Here is a 23,104-nt window from a genome sequence, read left to right as displayed (position 1 = left end):
ATGTAGTTCATTGTCATTATGCATCATTGTATTATTATGAACTTTAATCCGATAATCTATTTTATAGAAAATGGATACTGATTTATCTTATGAACCATCATAACTTCATTATATTGTGATTTAGTTTAATAAGTTTATTTTTCACTTGGATCTGAATTCAATAAACAAACACTTAGTTACTAATGTGTATCATATTGGATACTCGTTATTGGTTCTATGATATTTATTTAGAGTTATTATTTGACTGTATTGTTGAAGTAACGTTTTAATACTCCCTCTCTTATTGATATGAGTTCCTTTGAACAACAAGTTTCTATATGCATAAGATAGGATACATGTCCGTGATTCTGTAGAGCATCCGTTTTTATCCATATTCAATATGTATGATATATCGTATATCTTCCTCATGACACAATTCCATGAAATCACTGATAGGTGGACTAAGTGAGCCATGTTGGTAGGTGTAGACTAACTGGTTGGGATCCATGAGATGACAGCAACCGATGGTTAGAGACCCTGAATGACATGGCTCAAAATCGTTCGCAATGGCACAGGTACATTCACTCTTTATGTTCTCCCAAATTTTAATCTTCTAAATTCTTCATGTTCCTTCTTTTCTCTCTTTCCCAATTTACTTCACTGGATTATATTTCTTGAATGACATCTTCAAACCCTAATCTTTCCGATTACTGCTTATACTTTTACTACCTCTACCACCATGGGATTCGAATCGACAACTGCATCTCTGTGCTAAGGTGGTGTGGCAACTTGAACTGATGTACGTACGTACGAAGTTCTACGTTGTTACTGACTGACTGACTGACTGACACCTATTCCTATTCATTTAAATGATGAATGCTACATAAGAGGGTATAATTTTCATTGAGGATTTTTAGTTTAAGCTCTAACTTCTTACTTAATTTGGTTCTTTCATTTAGCAATTTAGAATGAGCTACTTTTATGTGTTCATAAAAGGCATATATAGATAACTTTAACTGACTCAAATAAAATCCCAAGTAAAAATCACACTTGTATATGTACAATTAATTCAGTAGAGGAATATAAAAGCGCTCCATAATGCAAGATGCTTCAGTTTTTCGATAATGCAATAAGATGATTATCAGAACTATCTGATGATCGATTAGCGCGATGCATTTCGAACAATCTGATCACACATTATAAATTTGTTAAGAACATTTAAATATAAAGAAATAAATGGTCAATTAGACAGGTTAAAGGTAAGCCGTAACAAACAAGAATATAGTACACAGAGTGTTAACCACTCTGGATAGTAAATCAATATTACTAAGATAGGTTAAAGGCAAGAACACCTTGTTTTTGAACACATAAAAGAGGTTTCAGTTCCCCTATACCCAAGGCTTTAATAAACCTTGGTATACGTCCTTGAAGACTTTTGTCAAACACTACAAATGTTGACTTTATATCAACCTTATAACCAGTCTCAATCAAATGTTTCGCTATAGAGGAAGATGTCTGTTTATCCTGTGATCTTATTTGACCACTGGGATTCATCTGATTCTGCAACCATTTTGGTATATGTTCACCCACTGTTAATTGCTTAATTCACTTTTTATTGAATATTAAATAAGGGATGGTTATCCTCATATACATGTATCCATATTAAAGAATACTAATTCGTTTAAAGAATATGAAGCTATTTGTAATGGTGTGTAAGTCCTCGTTGTTGAAATCCACGATTATAACTGTTAAGTATTTGTGTCTGGGATGCACTGATCAGTTGGATTCCTGAATTTTAGTAATAAAAATTTACAAACCATTACGAGTTATTACATTTCATTAAATGTAAACATTCTTAACCACTGAATCCTAAAATGTAAATTTAACTAATCTTTTACGAGGATTCAAAAAAGGGTTCTGTTGTGTCTTTAAGGCCGGCTAATTATCATGTAATTTATTGATCAATCGAAATACTACTTATTCACAATTGTACTATGCTAAATCAATGACGTTCGACTGGTCTGATCAGCTTAACAGTCCTTATTGGCCTTTTGTCTTCCTAACCCTGTTAGTTGAGTCCAGAACACCATGAATAGATTCCACTGTGTGAATCATATATTTCAAACATACTTGATTTATATACCAGCTAAACAGATCATATCACACCATAGAATAGGAAATAACATTTATACAAGATCAAGCCAAAAAGTGGTTGTGAATGTGGGAGACTGTAATCAATAAACTGAGTATAATTTAGGAATAGTTAAATCGTATAACAGTAGTCGATAGGCCAAAATGAAACTTATAATAAAGGAGAATATAGATATACATAATCTAGTTACTGAATAGTTATACAAGAAGAATATATATACAGAATATTAGTCCATTCATAGTTGGCAGAAGTTACTCGTAATGTAATCTTCACTAGGATATAACAGGTTCAATATGATGACTGTTTAACAAACTGTTGTGAATGATCTTAATAATTACAAGAGATAAGTAATGACAACAATAAAGTTAGTCTTAACTTATTATTTTGATTTTCATCCGGTTTTATCATCTTCTATTACCATTGGAAACTAATTTTTCCATACTTTCAAGAAAGATATTCTTTCAACAGTTGAGATCATGAGTCAATTGAAGCTAAACCACCATATTCTTGATTAGTTGAAATAGTAATCAACCTTTTGACATGTGAATTTAAATTTGATGATTTCGTCGAACTGGTCTAGTAAACAAACGTTAATTTGGATCAATAATTCCCCTTATGAGTAAGATTATTATTTTTTAACCATCTGCTCACTAGTGACTCACTTCAACAGATATTCCTGGAGTTGTAGTTATAAGCCGTTACCAGTGGAGTTCAACCAGGTCTATTGTGAGAAATCAATTCACTGAAGACAATGGTGTACGGTGGTGCAACTTCGTGGATTGGTTGAAGTTAGACATTAACACCGTTGGATGCCGGCTCAGTGGTCTGGTTGGTTAAGCGCCTGGCGTGAGACTGGTAGGTCCTGGGTTCGAACATAGCGGGAGACGCGATTGTGGATGCTCACTGCTGAAGAGTCCCGTTCTAGGACGATTTGGCCGTCCAGTGCTTCCAAGTTTTCAGTAGTGGTCTAGCTTCAATTGACTCATGATTTCAATCAAAGAAATATTCTTTAATTATCTATTTGCAGTTTAGTTCATACAAAATTTATCAATCAGTTTGAGCATTTAACTTGATTCTTGTTACCATTCGAAGTCAACTTTAACCATGAACTAAAATCAAAGAGATAACTATGAAAGCTGAAGAATCAATAGACATCTGTTTCTTCGGCGAGATCATAATTTATGGACGAGCCAATCAGATTTAAGATAGCAGATCTTGAGTTTTGGCACGAAATTCATCCACTCATTAAGCTACATACCATTTTAGCTTTATAGCTGATGTCATTTCGTGATGAAAACATGAAATCTAATTCCTAACCCTAACGTTCAACTGTAAATTCTAATCCTAATCCCTCACACTAATATATCACTCTCATTTCACCCTAGTAAGTAGGCAGATAATCCATGGTCATTTTAGTGTTACTCAATGGACGTCCATAAATTATAGTCTCATCGCACTGAGTTTGAATTCACTAGTCCATAACGATAATTCGAATCTGTTGCCATACTGTAACTCAAAGTCATCACCGAACACTGCCCCAAATGATTTATCCAAACTTTTCATTGAAAACAATTCATACCATTTTTTTTTTTAAAACTAACAGACAGAAGTTGAAACAGACGATAAAAGTAAAATTGCAACGTCAAAATTAACCGATCAAGATCGACCATCAATTTGTCCACAGAATGAAAATGCAATCATTTTCAATACACGATTATCTAAAGTTTTACTTATGCTACGATTAAGTCAAAATACTGGACGATTTGAATGTTGTATTCAACAAATTAATCTTATTGGTATACGAATAAGTAAAATACCAAAACGAAGTAAGTGATAGAAAAATATTTACTTTATAATAAGTTTTCTTTTATCTAATGAAATAATTGGAGGCATTCAAAAGGAATACTTTGATTGAGATCATGAATTGAGTAATCTTAGACCACCATTGACGATAACCTTGAAGCACTGGAAGGCTATTTTGTCCTGTTGTGCGACTCCTCAGCGGTGAGCATCCGTGACCACGCTGACAGCATTCGAACCCAGGGCCTTCAATCTCGTGCGCGAACGCTTAACCTCTAGACCACTGAGTCGGCATCCGACGGCGCTAATGTCGTGGATCGTGGATGCACACTGCTGAGGAGTCCCACAATAGGACAAAACGGCTGTCCAGTGCTTTCAGGTTGTAAATGAAGGTCTGACATCAATAACTTCATGATCTCAATCAAAAACTTAATAATCTCCACAGCCCTATTTCTGAGGAATACTTTGAGATAGGTTTTATCTTAACAGTGATTGGTTGGTAAAGCGTATCTATAATCTCATACTGTATTAAAATTGAAACTGGTTTACCTAGTATCATGGATTTCTTGCTGATTGTCTCCATGATCCAGCTATGGAATGTAGCGTACATAATTTCAAGTCATTTAGACAAGTGATTATTTTGTAACTTACTTCATAATATTTAACCAGTACCAACCAGAACATAAATTTTTCGGTCTTTTCTAGGAAACTTTAAAGTTTAATATTGATTTGCTTATTTCGAAATTTCAGCAAAACGTAAAACTTAAAAACTAAATTGAAAACCAAATCAAATTCTATTCTATAATAAGTGGGTAAATAGAAGATCGATTTAGTACTAAACATAATTAAGATCCAACTTTAATAGAGGTAAGTATACTGATGAAAATTATTTTCAATGAAACCGCGAACTGATTAGATTTAGATAACCATTGAGAACTTGGAATTACTGGATCGTCGTTTCATCCTCAGAAGAGCGTATACGCGACATCGTAAGCAGAAAATCCAACCGAAGACCTTCGGCCTCGCGTACGAATGCTTGACCTCTTGGACGAAGTGACCATCTAGTGAATCAGGTTTCCAATGGTCACCCCGGTCGGTTAACGATTCCAATGAAATTCGACAATTTTCATAATCGTATACTAAAAATTTGGACAGTGTAATAAGAAGACAAAGATTATCAGAATTATGTGATACATATATTAGTGCAATGCATTTCGTACCATTTGATCACCCATATACGTGTTAAGAACATTTATACGTAAAAATAAATCAAGCCCTCCCCCTCCAGCCAAACAAGTTGGTGAGGCCTATTAGGCCCTTCTGGAGAGAAACAGGCCACATCAAAGCACGGCACAACTACCAGGGCTAGAATAGTTGTTTCTGCAATCCTTTGGAGTTTGCCCAATGACGAGCAACTCCATATGATACATGCACCACTTTCGAAAAAACATTTTCGTCGTTTTTCATTCCAAATGTAATTGTGCTATGTTTCTCCATGGGTTTCGTAATCGATTGGTGGGTATCGGTAAGAGTGGGTGATTAACCTGATCTCCACCACCCGGGTTACCGCTCACGTTAGTTCATGAGTCATTCGTCCCACTACCCAGGAGGCACGACGCGGACGTGTGAGTCGGGTGCATACTAAAGTTTATTGAAGTCTTGGTCATACAAAAATTCAAACCTCCTTCATGTATTCAGATACAGTTTGTTCTGCTCTAAAACCTACACTGGTTATATCAGTTTATTATTCAGTGTGATGAGTTGCACATTGTTTTCTTTATTATCTTTGTCTCCTCTTACCCTCCATTTCTAGTCTAGTTGACCATTTATTTCTTTATATATAAATGATCTTAACAAGTATATAATGTGTGATCAGATTGTTCGAAATGTATTTCGCTAATCTATCATCATGTAGTTCTGATAATCTTCCTCTTCTTATCACACCATCCAGACTTAACAAAGGGTCTAATTTCATTCAATTTTCTATGACAAAAAATTATTTCACTTATCCGTTCTTGTTAAGAACAGTCATACAGTTAAAGCATCTCAGTTTATCTATGACAGTCTAGTTGACACGTAGAGTTGAAGACTTTAATAAACCAGCTTTAAATTCAATTAAATGGTTTGAATTTTTTCTGGTAAGCGTTTTTCTAGCGAGTTAGTTTTCTACGGGATGGGGTCGCTAACCACATGCCCAAATCTTCTCCTTTATCCGGGCTTGGGACCGGTAATAGCCAGGGAGGGGCTTTAGGCGGAGAACATCTGGGACTCAAAACAACTGTCAACCAACACCGAATTCAGAATTTTCAATACAAATATCAAAAGAGTTTTATCGTATGGATAGGAAACCTGGAGAACTATGGAAGCACTAATCCAGAAGATACAAGTGTTTGTTAACAGTTGTCTACGCAAAATACCTCGGATTCGTTGGTCAGACACTATCAGCAACAACTCACTGTGAGAGAGAAAATAAACCAGATTCCAGTGAAGGAAGGAATCAGGAAGAATCGCTGGAAGTGGATAGGACATACATTGAGGAAAGGACCCAACTGCATCACAAAACACGTTTTCACTTACAATCCTCACAGTTAAATAAAAAAGAAGAGGGTTGAAGAATGCTGGTTGACGGTCTATGATCCACTGGGAGTAACAAGTGTAGGCAAGTAAGTAAGTAAGTAAACCACATTAAAAGCTTAAAAACTGTATGACTTGCTCAATTGTTTTCTTTAAGTTAATAATAAAAAAATTATAGGCATCAAAGATAGTTATTTCAACTACTTAAATATTCTTTCTTTTATTAGGTATCTATGTGAAATTATTTATTAGAACAGAAGAAGATGGTTTAATCAATAAAGCGCATAGTGCATCTCATCAACAACAATCTACAATACACATGAATGAAACATTTGCATTTTATATAAAACCATATCAAATAGATCGAATCACTGTAGAATTTTCATTATTCAAAAGGAAGCCATTCAATAAACGAATTATAATTGGAACGTGCAAAATAGGTAAGTTTTTACATAAAAATACCAAGTTCCTATGGGAATGAGGGTTAGATAAGTGTTTTTACTTAGTATTTCTTGGCTTTATTAAACGCTTAACACAACGTTGATGGGTTGATTGTTTCATTGTATCAGATTCTGATACGGGTCAACAAGCTTCCTATTCACGAGTAAGAAGACTGAGGTAGAGGAGGAGGAGGAGGAGGAGGAGGGGGAAGCATTTTGTTAGCTGAGAAATGATTATAAACTCATATATATATATATATATATGTTCACTGTAAGCCACAAGTGGGCCATCTATATTGCAACTATGCAAATATTACAGTACACCCTTCTAATTTTAAATTTGCTGAAAGGTACAGTGATATGATCAAAATCAACTAAATGATATTTGCACTCAATTGGCCAAGATTTGGTTCCCTTACCATGCCATACAAATATATATTATTTACTTACTTACTTAATTAGGCCTGCTACACTTAATGGAGCATAGGCCGTCGACCAACATCCTCCAACTCACTCTGTCCTGGGCCTTCTTTTCTAGTCCCATCCAATTCTTGTTCATTTCTCTCATGTCTATCTCCATTTCTCGGCATAATGTGTTCTTTGGTCTTCCTCTTCTCCTTTGGCCTTCTGAATTTCATGTGAGGGCTTGCCTTGTGACGCAGTTGGGTGCTTTCCTCAATGTGTGTCCTATCCACTTACAGCGCCTCTTCCTTATTTCTTCCTCCGCTGGGACCTGGTATGTTCTTTCCCACAGTTGGTTGCTGCTAATAGTGTCTGACCAACGAATCTGAAGTATTTTGCGTAGACAACTGTTAATAAACACCTGTATTTTCTGGATGATGGCTTTCGTAGTTCTCTAGGTTTCCGCTCCATACAACAGTAGAACTGTCTTGACATTTTTATTGAAAATCCTGACCTTGGTGTTGGTTGACATTTGTTTTGAGTTCCAGATGTTCTTCACTTGTAAATATACTGCTCTTGCTTTTCTGATCCGCACATTCACATCTGCATCAGATCCACCGTGTTCATCAATGATGCTGCCCAAATATGTAAACGATTTTACATCTTCTAAATCTTCCCCGTCAGTTGTGATTGGATTGGTGCATGCTGTGTTGTGTTGGAGAATCTTGCTTTTCCCTTTGTGTATATTGAGACCTACTGCTGCTGAGGTTGCTGCTACATTGATCGTCTTATCTTCCATTTGTTGTTGCGTGTGTGATAGAAGATCCAGATCATCTGCGAAGTCTAGATCATCCAACTGCATCCTAGATGTCCACTGTATCCCGTGTTTCCCTTCAGATGTTGACGTCTTCATGATCCAGTCGATCACCAGGAGAAAGAGGAAGGGTGAGAGTAAGCGACCTTGCCTGACACCGGCCTTCACCTCGAACGAGTTTGCCAACTCTCCTACATGCACGATTTTGCAGTTTAATCCATCAAAGGAATTCTGTATGATGTATATAATTAGAAGGGTTTATTGGTGTATTTGCACGGTTGCAAGGTAGATCGACTGAAAACCTAGTTCACGGCTAGTAACTAACAGTAAGCAATAGTCAACGTGAAAATTAGAATAGTTCTATCGTATGGAGCGGAAACTTGGAGAACTACCACCCCTACCAGTAAGAAAGTACTGGTGTTTATAAAAACACCTGTTGATTCAAGATACTCGAGATCCAGTAAACCAATCAGCTACCAGTTCAGCAGGAGATTAGGAAAAGACCCTGGAGGTAGATAGGAGACATTGTACGGAAACCATCAACATGCATCATAAGGCACTCTCTTACTTGGAATCTGTGAAGCGAAAGAATGTGAAGCACAACTAAGAACATTTGTTGTCTGTAATTGGAGATGAGAAATAAGAATATGAATAGCATTTGGCAGCATCTGGTGAGGACAGTCCAGGACAGAGTTGGTTGGAGGTCCCTGGTTGTTGACCCCTGTCTCATGAAAGGTAACAGGATTAACTGACTGATTAATTTTCTGAAGTTCCAACCTACTCCCTACGTCAAAATAATTATACATGTTGCTACTCTGTTTATTATCCCCATGAATACTATTAAACATGAAATACATTTTATTGTCACTGACTGAGAAATTCCCTTCGTTGCTGTAATATTTTTCATATATGCATATAAATGGTGCAGACTTCTAGATTGAAGCCTGCTAAAGTTTTAATTATCCACTTATGTTTGCTTTAAATGAGAAAAGTGATCTTCAGCTTGAGTCTAAGACTTCGTAATCCTGAAAAACCGTTGAATACAGTTTTAACACATAACTTTAGGATTGTCAAACAAAATAGAATCAAGTTGTTATTGTTGATATGACTCATATGGAATGTTAAATTGAATCATCTTGTATATTAAGTGAAAATTTTAAGATCCATAATCAGAATAAATAAGGGTTGAAGTTAGATATTGACACTGTTAGATGCCAGCTCAGTGGTCTAGGGGTTAAGAGTTCACGCGCGAGACCGGTAGGTCATGGGTTCGGATCTCATGAGCCAGGTCGTGGCTGCGCACTGCTAAGGAGTCCTACACTAAGGCGAAACGGCGTTCCGGTGCTTCTAGGTTTTCCATGATGGTCTAACTTTATTTGAAAAGAATGTGTATCTATACAAGTTCCCCTGTTTTACATCAGGATAACAAGAGAACAATTTAATAAGAAACCAAACAAAATACATGAAATAATAATGTCCATTTAAATGGTGATTTAAACTGAAGAATTATGAGCTGTCCTAGAACAGATTAGGTTGTAGAATGCTGGTCCGCTGCCAAAGCTCCGTTGAGGGTAACAGACGTAAGAAAGTAATTAAGTAATCAAGTAAGTAGGTAAGTAAGTAATTCATACTTCAGACGATTAAAGCAAGGTATTGCAATTAGAGAACTTAAAACTTTCGATCAATCTTTACTTATCTTGAACGATGTTTTAATTTTAAAATCATTTTTATCTAATAAATGTTATGCCTCCACGGTTAGGTCAGTATATTATGTTAGTTTTTGATGGAGTTTTGTTTACTGAGCTGGATGGTTTAGTTGTGAAGCTTTCATCCTTATTCTGAACAACATGATCAGCATAAACCATCCAGCTTAGAGAACAAAACTCCATCGAAATCATTCACCGGAGCTACAAATCTTCTCCACTATCTCAATATTATGATAGTGTTTATGGTAACACGGTCTAAACTTTGCAGATGATCCGGCCCTCCTATCGCACATATACAACATCAAATGCAAGAGAAGACGACCAGTGTAGCAGCAACCTCAGCAGCAGTAGGTCTCAATATACACAAAGGGAAAAGCAAGATTCTCCAACACAACACAGCATGCACCAATCCAATCACAACTGACGGGGAAGATTTAGAAGATGTAAAATCGTTTACATATTTGGGCAGCATCATTGATGAACACGGTGGATCTGATGCAGATGTGAATGTGCGGATCAGAAAAGCAAGAGCAGTATATTTACAAGTGAAGAACATCTGGAACTCAAAACAAATGTCAACCAACACCAAGGTCAGGATTTTCAATAAAAATGTCAAGACAGTTCTACTGTTGTATGGAGCGGAAACCTAGAGAACTACGAAAGCCATCATCCAGAAAATACAGGTGTTTATTAACAGTTGTCTACGCAAAATACTTCAGATTCGTTGGTCAGACACTATCAGCAACAACCTACTATGGAAGAGAACAAACCAGATTCCAGTGGAGGAAGAAATCAGGAATCGGACAGGACACATATTGAGGAAAGCACCGGAGTGCGTCACAAAGCAAGCCATCATCCTCACTTAGTATACTCAAGATTAAATAAAGGAGAAGAGGTAGATCAAAGAACACATTATGCCGAGAAATGAAGACAGACATGAGAAGAATGAACAAGAATTGCATAGAACTAGAAAAGAAGGTCCAGAGTAGAGTAGGTTGGAGAATACTGATCGGCAACCTATACTCCATTGGAGGTAACAGTAAGATTATGATAGCAAATAGTTCTTTTATTATCCTATATCAAAATTATTAAACTTCATATTTGACACCTTATCAAATTTACTATTATTATAAACATTCTGTGAAATAATGAGAAAAAAAACTCGTATTTTCTTTAATTCTATGAATAATTTAAGGTAAATATAATACAAGTATTAATGAATTAGAACATTGGGAACGTGTATTAGCTACAAAAGATCAAGTCATATCACAATGGCATAAATTCTATCCAATAGCAATAACACCACCGGAAATGACATTGAAAATGGGAGATTGACTGATTGTTTGTTTGTTTTTTTTGGGGGGGGGGAATATTATTTATTCTAATCATTTCTTTCTATTTAACTACTTCAAAATGTATACACTTTTAATGATGAAAGAAATGATTAATGGCTTTATACAATATTATGTAATGGGTACAATATAGAATCCTCAATATAAAGTATTTCAATAAGTTTCCCTTTTTCTTTATTCTTGGTTGATCCTGACAATGAATAAAGAGTAAACATCAGTTCGATGTTAGCAGTCCATTTAGTCGAACATCTAAATAATGTATATTCCTTTCACTGTATACTGTTGGTAACCACGATATCTCTGATTGAGCTTTTTTGTAACTAGTACAACGAAAGATTGTACAGATGGAGAGTGTTTAGCAATGGAATGGAGGACGCGCGTTTCGTCCTATTTTGGACTCGTCAGCCGGATATACCTAAATTGCAGAGTTGATGTTCACTCCAGGATTCGAACCCAGTGCGCCATCGCGTTATTCACTTAGCTACTGATAGCCATTTGTTTGTGCAATGGGATGAAGTTTAAATTCACTTGGTGGTGGACGAGACACAACACCTGGATTCCACTGCTAACCACCATCCATCTTTGCCTAGAAAGCTTGTGACTTGAGGCTATATTGAAGCAATCTGCACAGGATGCACATTTGTCAATAAGAGACTGATCAATTGCAATCCTAAATAACAATGGGAAGATACAAGTAAAACAACACTAAGTAAATTGAAATGTTGTACACTTTTCAGAAATATACCGGAATAGGTTATGCACTTAACGGACATTATGATATATTAAAGCAAACAAGAAAATAGAGAAGTTTTTGAAATATTTAGATCAATGACAGGAACAGATAGTCCAGATGTTCAAGTAGACCGCCATTAATGACAGCGATGAAAAGAATAAAATGATAATGATACTAGAATCAATATATGTTCTTAATTTAAATTTTTATCCAAAATTCAAATAATTTTTAATATTTAACAGAAAAAATAGATGTTCATTGGGTTATTATGAATTCGTCATTATGAAGTTCCTAAAGTATTTAGTGGGGCCCGTTATTTAATCGTCGTTTAGATCGAACGATGTTGTTGAAAGGGCTCTCCAGTTTAGTGATCCAAGTTCTGACTTTAATTCGATCGTATGAATGTTTGTTATTGCCTATTCTCGTATATAATCATCGACTTAAATCGCGTTAGTCAATGACGGATTTAGATAAGTCAAATAACTAGAATGGACTTTTGAATACATCATATTTTGTATATAAAGCGAATGGAATAGAACAAAGCAAAACGACGCGCGGTGGAGATAGCGGGTAAGCCAACTCTCGTCTAACCAAGCGTTAATCAATATGTATAGTTACACAAAAGTAAGTTACAGACATGTGATGAGTAATGGGATAAGAAATGTATATGGAATTAATATAATAACCGACACTACAAGTTTAATCATCATCCACATTTAATATTAACAAACTGTCATGTAGATAATAGTGACTCATTTGATAATGATGTGATGATATAGGTATATAAGCATATATCAAGGATGTAGACCAAATGCAATTCTATGCTATTTTTTTTTCCACAGAACATTACACAGAATTACTGCAAATACAAAATGTAGTAAACATTATGATATCAAACAGATTATCAGTTAGCTTTTAGAATACTGAAGTAAGAACAAGTATATAATATTGAATGTAATTTATGTAAGAGAATTGGAAAATACAAAGGTACCTTCAAGAAGTAAATACATGAAAGATACCCAAGTCATTCATTTGTATCTTGATAATCAACTATAATCTAAACATCGTGAGAACTAAACTAAACGATTAGAATCATCAGTATAGGGGCTATGGAGATTGTTAAGTTTTGATTGAGATCATGAACCGATTGGTGTTAGACCATCATGGAAAACCTAGAATCACTGGACGGCCGTTTTGTTCTAGTATGGAACTTCTCAGCAGTTCACATCCACGATTCCTCACACAAGGTTTGAAACCAGGATCTCTAGTCACCCGCGTTAACGATTAACCTCTAGACCACTGAACCGACGTCCAACGGTGTTAATATCTAACTTCAACCAATCCACGATATTGGGCGATCTCAATCAAAACTCAACAATCTCCACAACCACATATAGTTATCGTGCGCTTATTAGTGACTAGCTTCGAGGGGTAATTCTCGGAATTCTAGTGAGAAGCCGTAATCGGTAGATCTAATGCGTGTCGGGTGTGAGGCAGTAACTCACCGAAAACAGTAGAAGATGGTCGAGCTAACATATCGCATAAGTTTATTTAATCTTGATCTTTTCATCACATCATCCAAATTTATTAAAGAGACTGTTTTAAAAATTAATAAAAATTTGGAAATTATTACACTTGATTTCCTTAAAAATCTTGTCGACTTATTTCATGAATTCAACTTCCTAACGTACTCTAAAATTTAAGCTGTTAATTAGTGTGAATTATCTCTTAAGTAATCGTTTAGCGTTGAAATTTTCTCGATGCCTAACAATATTCATGAATGTGACTTTTATAGACGATCAAATATGCAGGAAATCATCACTATGCAGACTAGTATTTTCTTAAGATGCAAGTGTATAACAATTAAGTTTCGTGACGCCCAAGGGTGGGGAGAGTCCTCTCTTCTACTCGAAGGGCTCTCACATGGCCACGAGTATACAGCCACTACCAGAGAAGTCCCACTCACTGTCTTCTCGTGGCAGAGTGTTGTTTACGAAAATGAGAACACGAAAGGCAAATGTCCATTGCTTTAACCGAGTTGGTGGACACGGAGAGTCCACTTTGGGAAGGTGTGAAACCCTGTTTCCAAACCAATGGTGAACATGGGCTCCAATATCCTGAGGAAACAAATGGCATGTGAACCAATTATTGTCCTCGGCTACCATGGGACAGCATCTTTTAACGTTGCTCCACTGCCTGGTGAATCAGACCTTTAGGTCAAAGGCTCTGGATGTGGTACCGTACGAAATTCACCTACTTCGGTTTGGGCACCCGGTCAATATCATAGCTCACACATGTATGAAGTGACTTGTGCGGAGCATATGTACTCAGTGCCCCTTTGTACTAATGTACACAATGAGCGATTGTTGCATGATATTTGCAAAGTTATTCAGTAATAAAATTCTAACGGTAATTAAGTAAGTGAAATGGACCAGACAACATACCAGCTGAAGCAACGAAGTTACACATAGAAGTAACTGCAAATATACTTCAGGTTCTATTCAAGAAGATTTAGAAGAAAGAACATGTGCCGACTAGCTGAAAGGAGTGATACCTCATCAAGATACAAAAGAAAGGAGATCTAAGCAAATATGAAAACTACAGTGGCATCATTTTACTATTAGTACCAGGAAAGTTTTTCAAGTGAGTGTTACCTAATCCAGTAAAAGATTCAGTAGGGAGACCATCTTTGACACAAACAAGCTGTATTTTATAAAGTACGACCACGTATGCTGTGAATGATAATTAAGCACACCATTAACTACATTCCATTCCACTAGTTAACTTATAAGAACATTAAACGTCCAACCATTGGTATTACTGAGCTCATTCATTAAACTTCACTTCTCACAGATATTTCATATTCACACGATTCTTGGTAAATTCAACTAATTTAAATAATATCTGTCCCAATCCATACATCATAAATCAACTTATTACTTGTATGACAACAAACTCATCACAATCATTGTTGTAAATCTTGTTGTTCAGTAGTCTTACTTCCATTCTCTTTTCTCTAATTATGAATGAATACAATTATTCTATAATAACATTGAAATCACTTCATACTATTGCATTCATACATCAAAATGATTCCCCTATTCTCCCATTTTTGTTTTTCATTGTTGTAATGTTTATGACAAAAGTTCCCTCGTCCCACCCCCACCTCGCTCTTGTTTGCATAATAACATATTTTGGTAGCTATTGAAGTTATCTTGTTAGTTAATTCGAGTTCATTGGAAATAGATATCGATTAATTGTTGTAAAGTTTTGAGGCTTTTGTAATAACTCTTCATTTAGTCCTAATATCAGTAATGAATAGGCTTGTTTAAAGGTAGCTTTCGGTAATTAAATAACTAATGTAGACTGGAATGACTTAGCTTATTTGTAAAGTGCAATGGTTTTTTATATTGTAGCGTTAAATAAATCCCCAAAATCAATAGCTTTGTAAGTCTTCGACATTGGATGCTGACCACATTAATTTTAATGGAATCACCTAACTGAAGGTGCTTGGTCATGCATCCGTACCAGATCACGAGTGGAAATGCCATGCTCGACAACTCCTGCAATCGCCAACCAGTCTAGACCAGTCGATTCTCTATATCTTGATAGCCTATCAAATATATCTTCGAACCTCCTTTCTTCTAACATTTGATTTCAACAGGTGGGTACGATTTAGATTTGAAGGTGTTACCGGTTAAAGCGTTTTCAAACTCTAAATACCTGTTGCATCTTCAATATTAAAGAAAACTTCATTGGATCATGATAATCTACTTTAAAATAAAATGTAATTCACGTATGATGTCAAAGTTGTAAATCACTTTGTAAAATAATAACTGGTTATTCCTAATGTAACTCCGCCTATAGCTCTTCTAGAGTTACTGCCGGTCCCAAGCCCGGGTAAAGGAGGAGGGTTGGCGATGTGGTTAGCAACTCCATCCGCGAGTACGTATTCCTAATGTAAAACCATCATAATGAAAAGTTAGATTAAACATTACTCATATGTAACTTGTAACGAATAAATGACAGAACACAGAAATCTAAATAACTGGTTAAACAAAAGATGTTTTATCACAGATACTCATAGAATTATCAACGAATAGAATTTATTACCTTAACACATGACTGAAGCTTCATCTATCGACTCTTTGAAAAGAAAGTTGGATCAACTGAGAGATCATTATTATCAGGACTAACCTAAACCATCTAACCTCCTGTCTTATCCAAACTAAAACTGAAACTATATATACAATCGACCATAGTCAAATATCATTCACTGACTGAATGATGTTTTATTTTATCAAATTTAGTATTATAAACTATAATGAAACAATTTGACTAAATGGATATAAAGGGTGTAACAAAATGACTAATCCCAATTTGTAATCAATTTAGATAAGCAAAACAAAATCATTCACTTTAGTATACATCTAATCATATCAGTTAAGCAGTGAACAATGCACAATGTGTATCACTATCACTGATTAACTCCTATATCACTTAGTTTTACTACTTCTATCGATACAGATTCTAGAAGCTGTCAACTTCAATACGCACTAAGCCTGAATTCTTAACATAAATACATGTTTCGTTAAGGTCTTATTTCACAACTCAGCCAACAAAAAAAAACAATCAGGAAAACACAAGCGAATTCACCGAACAAACTTACTGTTCTGGACTGGCTGGAATCATTTGAACCGAACTCTTCAAATTAGAGTTTATAACAAAATGAAATACTGATTAGTCAGTAATTCACAGAACATCTAGCATTACTTACTTACTTATGCCTGTTACTCCTCGTGAAAAAGCATAGGCCGCTCACCAGTATTCTCCATCCAACCCTGTCCTGAGCATTCCTTTCCAGCTCTTTCTAGTTGTTATCCATCCTTCTCATATCTGCTTCTATTTCCTGACCTAATGTGTTCTTTGTCCTTCCTCTTTTCCGCTTCTCCTCAGGATTCCAAGTTAGGACTTGCCTCGTGATGTACTTTGATTATTTGCGTAATGAATGTCCTATCCATTTCCATCGTCGTTTCCTAATTCCTTCTTCAGCTCAAAGCTGGTTTGTTCTCTCCCACAGAAGGCTGTTGCTGATGATGTCCAGCCATTGGATGTTGAGTATCTTGCGTAGACAGTTATTTATAAATACTTGTACATTCTTGATGATGGTTGTAGTAGTTCTCCAAGTTTCGGCTGCGTACAGTAGAACTAACTGTATTGACGTTGGTATTGAAGATGGTGAGTTTGATACTGTTTGACAGACTGTTGTTTTGAGTTGCATATGTTGTTCAATTGTAGGGATGCGGCCATTGCTTTGCCAATCCTCACCTTTACGTCTGCATCTGAACCTGCTGCTGACCAGATATGTGAAGGATTCTACATCTTCCAGAGTTTCGCCATCAAGAGTGATTGGATTGGTGTTCTCCGTGTTGTATTTGAGGACCTTGGTTTTCTCCTTGTGTATGTTGAGGCCTACTGATGCAGAGACTGCTGCTACACTGGCTGTCTTTATGTGCATTTGTTCATGTGTATGCGATAGCATATAATATACATAAACAGATTAACATACAACATGTAAATAATAAGATTTACTGATCAAACAGAAATTAATGATCATGAGTCAACTGAAGCTAGACAATCATGAAAAACTGGAGGCACTGGATGACCGTTTCATCCTATTGTGGGACTACTCCTTATTAGTGCGCACCCACGATCCCGCATCGCGTGATTCGAACCCAGAACCTACCAGTCTCGCGCGCAGAGGCTCAACCACTAGACCACTGATCCGGCAACAAACGTGTTAGCGCACTGCTGAGGAGTTCCAAAGTAGGACGAAACGGTGTTGCAGTGCTTCCAGGTTTTCCATGGTGGCCTAGCTTCAATCAACTCATGATCTCAACTATTGAAATTGTTATAATATCCACAAAACCCCTTCTGATAGAAATTAATGAATAAATAGTAATGTAAGGATGCAAGCAATAAGAAATTGGATACAGCTTTATAATAATTATTTTTAACAAAAAACAAGCATATGTTAAACAATATACTACTTAGATGTTTGTTTACTCACCTACACCTTGGTAAACAATTTATGATTAAAGAGAAACAAAAACAATTAAGCGGGAAAGTTTTTTTTCTTCCCTATGATATTACTTCATCAAGCTGTGCAATTGTAATCATAGTAACTTAGTAGTCTGTTGGTAAGTACAAAGTAAATTTCAAGCGCCACACAAGAATTGCATAACGATATGATAGTTAAAGGGAAGTAGTCAGATGAAAACAAACACAAGATAATTTTTCACTTAACAAATATGAAGATGGTGACAAAGCAATGAAAACATGTGGTGATAATGATATATAGTGGAGAAGATTTGTAGGTCAGGTGGATGATTTTGATGGATATATAATAAAATGTTTTAAAGAAAATAACGTCAAATAGTTGGTATGGCGAGTCAATCAGAGATGACAAAAGGTCAATCGACGAGAACCACAAATGAACTAAAGGTCAAGTGCATTTCATTGGGGTCAAAATAGGTTAATTTCCTAAGGATAAAGTGGTATATATATATATACGAATGAGTATTTCTCACTTCATCCGGTAGTCCAATGCATTTTCTCGGTCACTCTTGTGTTCTCGATCAAGTAGTTGAAGGAGTGTAAACGTGTAGCATACTGTGTATTTCGAACACCGCCCTTCACGTCACTCGTCTACTGAAAATCAGAAGTGTTAAAAACACTAGCGAAGGAAATCCTGTATGTGCTGCATTTACAAACAAACTTTAGTGTTGAAACTTTGAGTTGTTAACGCCAATACTAAACACAAATTATTGATTTATGCTTCCTTTCGTTTAAATAGTTGAAGGATATTTCTGAAAGGATAGTGTGACAAAAATGGATAAGATGTGTCAATATTGAGCTACTAATTATTTTACATTTATCTTTTGAAAGCGATCCAGGATAATAGTCAGAGATACATTTTGAGGGGACTCGCTTTACGTTACCACTGCAACTTGATCAATGTGAGAGAGCAAAATTATTGATACAGTGATGTAATCCATAGTTAAAGTTTATCCTTAATGCATGCACAAATCAGAGGTTAACTGAGGAAAATGATATAAAGTGTAGATTTTTTTTTCAAAATTTCTCTCGTAGTATCTTCATTCAAACTTAATGTTTATGAAGTGAAATTTCTTTTAAATTGTACATCTTTTATCAGATCGAAGTTTTGATTCCAAGTTCCTATTAATGAACCTGGGCAGATTGCACTAAATAAGGACTTGACACACATGACATTGATCACCACCCTGTGATCAATCAATTGTGATTACATCTCAGTCCTACATGAGGTCGATTGCGGCCTTGATAGCTCAGCAGTAACGTCTCTGACTGTAAAGCTGGTTGACACGGGATCGAATCCACCAGGGTACGAAGCAATTTTAATCTCATAGTTTAAGGCCAGATATAGAACATTTATAAGTTAGTTATAGAGAAAAGATCAACACATTGTTGCTCAACTTGATGAACTTTTCAAATAAATAAAAAGAACCTATATGCAAGGAGTCTTTTTTTTAAAGAAATTTAATTCAATTAGTCCCTTTGATAAATTTCAATAGTGTAATAAGAAGACAAAGATTATCAGAACTATGTCGTCTTCTTATGACACTATCGACTGGCCAAGCTAAACTTATTCCCGTTGTCATATCGAAGAACTAGAGACGACTTGATTAGAGTGATAAATTTGCACCTAATATATCCTCATTTTTCTTGTCTTCCAAAACATAGAATTTACTAGGATACTTCAAAAAAGCTCACAAGTCCAAAACAAATTACTTATCAGTTGACTATCGACTTTCCCATCGAATCATCAAAGAGTGGAATTCATTACTTCAGCACGTAGTTGAGGCTCCATTTGTCGACTCTTTCGAAAGAAAGTTGGATCAACAGAGAGACCATCATTGCCAAGACTAACACAGGCCATCAAACCTCCTGTCCTTTCCAAACGGAAACTGAAAAAAAGCCATGGAAATTGTTAACTTATTTTTTCTCTTTTTGGTGGAGTTTTGTTCTCTGAGCTGGATGGTTTGGTCGTGGAGCTTTCATCGTTCTTCTGAACGACATCATCAGCACAAACTTCAGATAGAAGTGAAGTGTTCGAATTTCTCCATATGTGTTTCACAGCTTGTTCTGTGCACCTCGATGTTGATTGGTTCTTATTGACCTTCAATTTGTCATTGTTTACTTCTTTGTTTTGGTTGTGTCTCTCATTGGTTTGATTTTTGCTCCTATATTTATGCATGATTTTCCTGATTGGTTGATAAATTGGATTGATTTCAATATGTTTGTTGATTGCTGATGTTGTTTTTGGAGTTTCCTCTGTCTAAGATTTCTACATTTTTCCAATTCAATGAGTGTCCGTAGTTATCCACGTGTATTGATATAAGTGAAGTGATATCATGGCGTTTGACTGCTAATTGATGTTCATGTAGGCGAAGGTGGAGGGGGCGCCCGCTTTGTCCGATGTAGTGTTTTTCGCAGTTGGTACAATTTATTTTGTAGACGATGTTTGATTTGTTTTCCTTTGTTATTTCATCTTTTGGTTTGCATAGAATTGATTGTAGTGATTTTGTCGATTTGTGTGCCACACCTATCCCGAAAGTTTTCAGCAGTCTCGTTGCGGTTTCTGAAATTCCTTGTATGTACGGTAGGGTGATCCTTTTGTTGATTTTTGTGCTTGATTTGGGTTCTGATGCTGCGTGTGGTTGGTGTTTTTTGATTAAGTTGATTGGGTAGCCGTTCTTTTGAAATATGTCCTTCAGGTATTTCTCTTCATTTTTTCGTGCTGCCAGTGTACTGCAGTGTGTTCTCACCCTCTTGAACAATGTGTGTACGCAGTTGATTTTGTGAGTTCTTTCTTTGTGACCCTTTTCTTAATCCATATTCCAACCTATGATAATAAACAGGGACAAGTACACGAAGATGAGCTCATTGAATTGTAATTTTAATTAAATGAACAACAACAAAAAAAGCGTTACACATATAATTGTCAAAACATTTTTATATGAAAAATAAAAGGTCAACTAGACAGGTTAAAGGTAAGCTGTAACAAACAAGAATATAGTACACAGAGTGTTAATCACTCTGGATAATAAATCAGTATTACTAAGATAGGTTAAAGGCAAGAACAAATTGTTTTTGAACACATAAAGGAGGTTTCAGTTTCCGTATAGCAAAGACTTCAATAAACCTTAGTATACGTCGCTGAAGGCTTTGTATAACACTACAAATGCTGACTTGATATCAACCTTATGACCAGTCTGAATCAAATGTTTCGCTATAGAGGAACATGTCTGTCTATCCTGTGATTTTATTTGACCATTGGAATTCATTTATTTCTGCAGCCATTTAGGTATGTGTTTCGTCACCCTTTCTTGCAAATCACGATTGCTCCTCCTTATACACGTTTTTCCGCACATACATGTAAATCGATAGACACAATCCCTTACGCGACGTTTAGGTTTTCGGTTAAACATAGACCTTGTCTTTTCAATAATGACAAATAGGGTTGCATAAATTATCCTCTTGATGGCTAATTTAAATCTCCATTTCAACATAAGACTATATGAGTCGCCTTTAACTGGTAACACAATGTCAGCTCGCTTTTTGCGTAACAGAAGCGTCATAGGTCTAATTGTATTGCAACCCTTCCAGTAGATTATGAATTTCAATGAATAACTATTATTCATTAACCGGAAATGTTAATTAATCATGAGTTATAATGTTGACATTCATCAGAAACATTACCATTCACATATACTTTGAATAATACTCTTTCATAGTGTTCAAATAATCTGAATTATGTAGCGAAAACTAATTGTATCAAGTTAAATCTAATCTAAATATGAACGTAGAAAACTCAGTTTATGTTCAATGATTTTCAATGAAACGATTTACTTTTGCGGATTTCCAACTATCCAGTACTCAATGTATTTCAGAGTTTATCTTAAGTGTTATAGTCTGCTATCAAAATTAAGAATGTACAAATTAAATAATTTCGTTGATTGATTGAAGTTACACTGTTGGGATGACAGTTCAATGGTCTAGAGGTCAACCGTTCGTATGCTACACTGATAGGTACTAGGTTCGAATCTGTCGAGACGGGATCGTAGATGAACACCGTTGAGGAGTCCCATACTAGGATGAAACAGCCATTTAGTGCTTCCAGGTTTTCCATGTTGGTCTAGCTTCAATTGATTCATGATTTCAACTATTAAATTAAATAATTTTCTAAAATATCAAATTCAGAATGAAATTTTTCACCATAAGTAAACTATGAAATGAATATTGTAGGTTAAAAAAATTCTATATTTTGATGTCTGATTATATATCGAATGAATAAAAAGGTCAAATTGACTATCGGCATTCGACTCCAGATAATAATGTCAAGGTCAAATGAGACTTACACTAAACTGGAGAGTAAAAACCTTATTGATTATCCAATGAAATCATCAATTGAAAACAATATTGTTCAGTTATATTCATTGTTCTAATAGCTCTTTTAATAGGATGAGAAGGGATGGTTGTATCCTCTCTCTCTCTCTCCGGCTTTTGTACAGTTTTCAAGATATTACTAAATTTCTCAAATATACCCTGTAGTAATAGTCGATGCAAATACTGTTTAAGGGATTGAAGATAGTCCTAGTATCAAAAATACGACTGATCGTCTCTAATCAGTGTGTAAGTGTTCTAACATTTGGTGGATGGTGAAGATATGATCAAAACATTCATGATCTGAACAAAAAACCAGACTACTTCTTCCAAGTCAATCTTTCATGGGTTGTGTACTATGTGTAAAGTAAGATGAAAGCCAATGGTTTGGACGTGATGAAAAGTAGACTTATCTCTACAGTTGATGCATAGACGGCAATTGATTCATTCCAAGAAATTGAGACGTTTTCCCCCAGTTCGCAAAACAGAAACTGGCTACCAAACCGAAAAAACAAAGAGGATAGGTCGTTGAGCTTAGTAATCTGTAGTACTTTAGAAATCGGAGTTTTTCGCACCCAAGGGATACAGGACAGTTATATTTATATCGATGGGGTAATACATCACATTGTGACGGCTCTTTACTCGAACACTACCAGTCAAGTCAGAG

The 23,104-nt window shown here is 35.7% G+C and overlaps 1 protein-coding gene across 2 annotated transcripts in view; it reads left to right on the top strand.

The window, feature by feature from the left end:
• Positions 1–12,094, top strand: part of SYT16_1 (synaptotagmin) — a 30,870-nt gene extending 18,776 nt beyond the window's left edge. Inside the window, exons 7-9 of one of the 2 annotated variants that reach the window (XM_051212668.1) lie at positions 3,735–3,957; positions 6,733–6,945; positions 11,063–12,094. In XM_051212668.1, coding sequence (XP_051072855.1) covers positions 3,735–3,957; positions 6,733–6,945; positions 11,063–11,202 — 576 coding nt within the window. In that variant the 3' untranslated portion in view covers positions 11,203–12,094. The remainder of the gene's footprint in view (positions 1–3,734; positions 3,958–6,732; positions 6,946–11,062) is intronic. The other variant, XM_051212669.1, reaches the window with a different exon arrangement.
• The last annotated feature ends 11,010 nt before the right edge of the window (positions 12,095–23,104 follow it).

This window comes from Schistosoma haematobium, chromosome ZW, assembly GCF_000699445.3.
Source record: "Schistosoma haematobium chromosome ZW, whole genome shotgun sequence".
Classification (NCBI taxonomy): Eukaryota; Metazoa; Platyhelminthes; class Trematoda; order Strigeidida; family Schistosomatidae; genus Schistosoma; species Schistosoma haematobium.
This window is presented reverse-complemented; position numbering and strand designations above follow the sequence as displayed.